General features: G+C 44.0%; 1 protein-coding gene across 1 annotated transcript in view; it reads left to right on the plus strand.

The window, feature by feature from the left end:
• Positions 1-1,593: 1,593 nt before the first annotated feature.
• Positions 1,594-3,339, plus strand: part of LOC104951622 (low density lipoprotein receptor adapter protein 1-B-like) — a gene marked incomplete at its 5' end in the record, with an annotated part of 3,270 nt that continues 1,524 nt past the window's right edge. Inside the window, 3 exons of the mRNA XM_010778332.1 lie at positions 1,594-1,666; positions 1,878-1,973; positions 2,341-2,468. Coding sequence (XP_010776634.1) covers positions 1,594-1,666; positions 1,878-1,973; positions 2,341-2,468 — 297 coding nt within the window. The remainder of the gene's footprint in view (positions 1,667-1,877; positions 1,974-2,340; positions 2,469-3,339) is intronic.

A 3,339-nucleotide genomic window follows, 5' to 3' on the forward strand; every position in this document is an offset into this window, starting at 1 on the left:
GATTCTGGGTCCTTAGCTTAAAGAGGAGGGCGAGCTAATGCCTGCTCAGAATTCTACGAGATACTCAGCTAAATGCTGTTGTGATGAAAAATGTTCCAAACCACATCAAGGATTATTTCTGAAACAGTATGGAGCTCAAAGGCTTTCCCTCTCTCAGGGTTACCACAAGGTGAGTTCCTTTTTTGATTTCCTGCTTTTTTACACACACTGGGTGTTTCTCAATCGCGAGTAAAGCTGCTGCTATTTTAATTTTTTTAAATCACTATTTCAAGCATACTTGCGTCCAGCATACTTGGAATTCTACCGAGCCCGGCGTACTTCGTAGCGAGAAATTTCGAGGCTGAACATGTGTAGACTCCGCGGTCTTAAAATCCCCACAATGCTTTGCGCACGGACCAATTCCCCCAAATCTAAAAAAAATGTAAGACGGGGCCTCGCATATGACGCACACCTGCACACTTGCTCGCCTGTTCTACTCTTTGTTTTCCGAATGCCAGGAAGGATTCTTGCCTCGCTTCTGAAGGAAGTGACTCGGAAGACATGTGCTACCAAGCAAGCATCCTCGACATTCAGAAACACCCACTGTCACTGTAGCTCCTCTTTCTCATGGTCCATACTGAAGAGGACATCTGAGAAGTTTCGCTCTCCAAACGTCGGTCATCTTCCTGCCTGCTGGAAAACTGAAGGGCACTTTCCCTCTCATCTTACCCGCTTCCACACTCATCCCCTCCTCTCCCAGAATAACATGATACTTCCTTACTTCCTTAATACTGCATCCTGGTTATGGAGACAGTTGTCATGTCCTCTGCTAAATCAGTCCCAGCGCTGATGACTTGTATATGATTGTCGAGCGTGCTTTCCTACTAATATAAGTATAGTAAATAAAGTGTTATCAGGTTGAAGTACATTCTCCATCTGTTTGATATAGCATTACCTACTGTCGATGGCGGTCAGCAAAGGTGTCATTTACGCTTGAGAAGTCCCCCCACCCTTTTTTGAAGAGAGATTTTGTTGTTTGTATTGAGCTTGCAATAAAAAAGGTGAACTAACAAATGAGAACTTTTGAATAAAAAAAGTCAATTTGCACAACAAGAAAACACACCATGCAATGTATATATATGTATAAAAACATATGTGCATTGTCCAAAAAAAGTAAGCTGAGTAAAACGTGAGCTGAAAAGAAAAATATACACCTCCCCTACTCGTTGTAATTAACCCAAAAAATGTCTTTCATAGTTTTACGTTCTCTCTCTATGGTGTCTAATGTTCTAATTAGGTATTTAGATTTAAGGTTAATCCCATTTTAATGCACCATATTTTCTTTACCAACCTGCCACTCTGATCCCCCTCTCAATTAGCTAAAATCCCATGTTTTATCAATTTAAACATAACACCCCATCATTGTTCTGTCAGTCCATATCAAATGGAGGTTCACAGGGCTTGGCAAACACCTATAAGCCTGTGTGTGTGTGTGTGTGTGTGTGTGTGTGTGTGTGTGTGTGTGTGTGTGTGTGTGTGTGTGTGTGTGTGTGTGTGTGTGTGTGTGTGTGTGTGTGTGTGTGTGTGTGTGTGTGTGTGTGTGTTTCTCCCCAGGCTCAAGCTGTGGCTCTGACGGTAGCTCAGGCCTTCACTATAGCGTTTGAACTCTGGCAGGTGGCCAAAGAAGGTAGGAGCCAAACTCACCACCCATCAAGTTCTGGAAAACACACACACACACACACAGCCGCACTGTGTGTGTGTAGGAGTTATCTTATCAGCATTTGACACTGTTTATGTTTGTTCCGAGTCGGCCTTGATGATTCGAGGGCGCGGATATCTGCTTCTAGGCTGCAATCAGCACGTTTGTGTCATTTCTGTGCATCTGTTTTCTGATCTAGAGAAAGGGAAACGGGCGAAGTCTGGTTCAGCCGGAGAGGCCAGCAGCAGCTCCCACTCAGAAAGATCCAACAGCCTGGGGAGCCTGAAGGGGACAGGTACAACAACAAAGTGTTTGAGCTGTTTAGCCCCTTCCCCACTGGACAAAAAACCCACCAACATCTGGCGTATGTGCATTAATGGAGAGGTTATAATGGACATTAGTTCCTGGGATCAGTGTCTTGGTTGTAGTCACGGGTGTTTATCAGCTCAAGATCCAATCAGCTGTGATTGAAACACAACACCCATCTGCACACACCAATGTTCCCGCTTTATCCGGTGTGATGATATACATACATATTAACATTTAGCAGGGATTTAAACACTTATTGTATCTTATTAAACTCTTCTTGAAGCCACCAGACTCCAGTGACAGAAACACTTTACTCCAACTAATGGGCTGTCCTTCCTTCACCTCTCATGTAGATGTGGCCACAGACAACCTGTTGGACTTTGAGGACAGTGTGCATGTGACGGTGGAGACCAATGGGAATATAGAGGAGGATCAGCTGGATAACCACCGGCCCTCTGAGACCAACAACAACCCCAAGTTGGTAAGACCCTCCGTGTTGCACCTATTGCTGGGGAAATATTGTCCTATAGGCCCATACCTTTGACCCAGTTTATCAGTTTGTACAATGAGCACCTCCGACCTTGGCTCTGTACTCTCAGTGTGTTGTCTCCCTGTTCCTGCCTGTTGGCGTCAGCTGATAGAGGGGTTGTTAGAGCCAGTATTTAGTTTTATAAGAAAGGCTGCCTAATTGTGACGTCTGTAGTCAACACACTATAAAAGACTACAATTCCCACGGCGCCTCCTCTAAAGAGACGGAGATGGGCAGCAACCTGCTAGGAAGACGCCGTCGACAAACAGTTTTTAACCGTCCAATCAACTTTAAGTTATATAAGCATTATCAAGAAGAAATAATACCCAAGTTGTTTGTTATTTTATTTGAGTTTTGCCTATTTGTTGTGACCATTGTAAAGGCCTCTTTTCTTTGTTGCATGTGTAAAAGTTTGTTATTTTATTCGCATAATATCATCCAAACCATCGGAGGCCAAGCAACTCTTAAACAAGTTAAAAATGTCTGTTTTAAGGCATCTAGTGGCTTGATAGAAAAACAAGGAAGGAAACGACGACGGGTGTTATGGTGCTTTGCCTGTTTTATCTTGTTATGCACAATGTTGTTGGTTATTCTCTCAGAACCAGCTGAATACATGGGTCTGGGGTAGAGATCTTCAGAATTGGTTTGGCAACTGCTGTGTCAACTCGTGGCACAGCACATGTTTTGTGAATTCTCCGGCCGAAGCTCCAAATAAACCGTCAGTGTTTGCCATCAAAGTTCCTGCTCTCCTCGTGTCTCTCTGAGTCCTGTCTCCATTGCTTCAGAAGTTTCCATCACACCTATGGAGAACTGAGGCAGGGGG

The sequence above is a fragment of the Notothenia coriiceps genome, unplaced genomic scaffold, assembly GCF_000735185.1.
Source record: "Notothenia coriiceps isolate Sejong01 unplaced genomic scaffold, NC01 NC01_scaffold00019000, whole genome shotgun sequence".
NCBI classification, from domain to species: domain Eukaryota; kingdom Metazoa; phylum Chordata; class Actinopteri; order Perciformes; family Nototheniidae; genus Notothenia; species Notothenia coriiceps.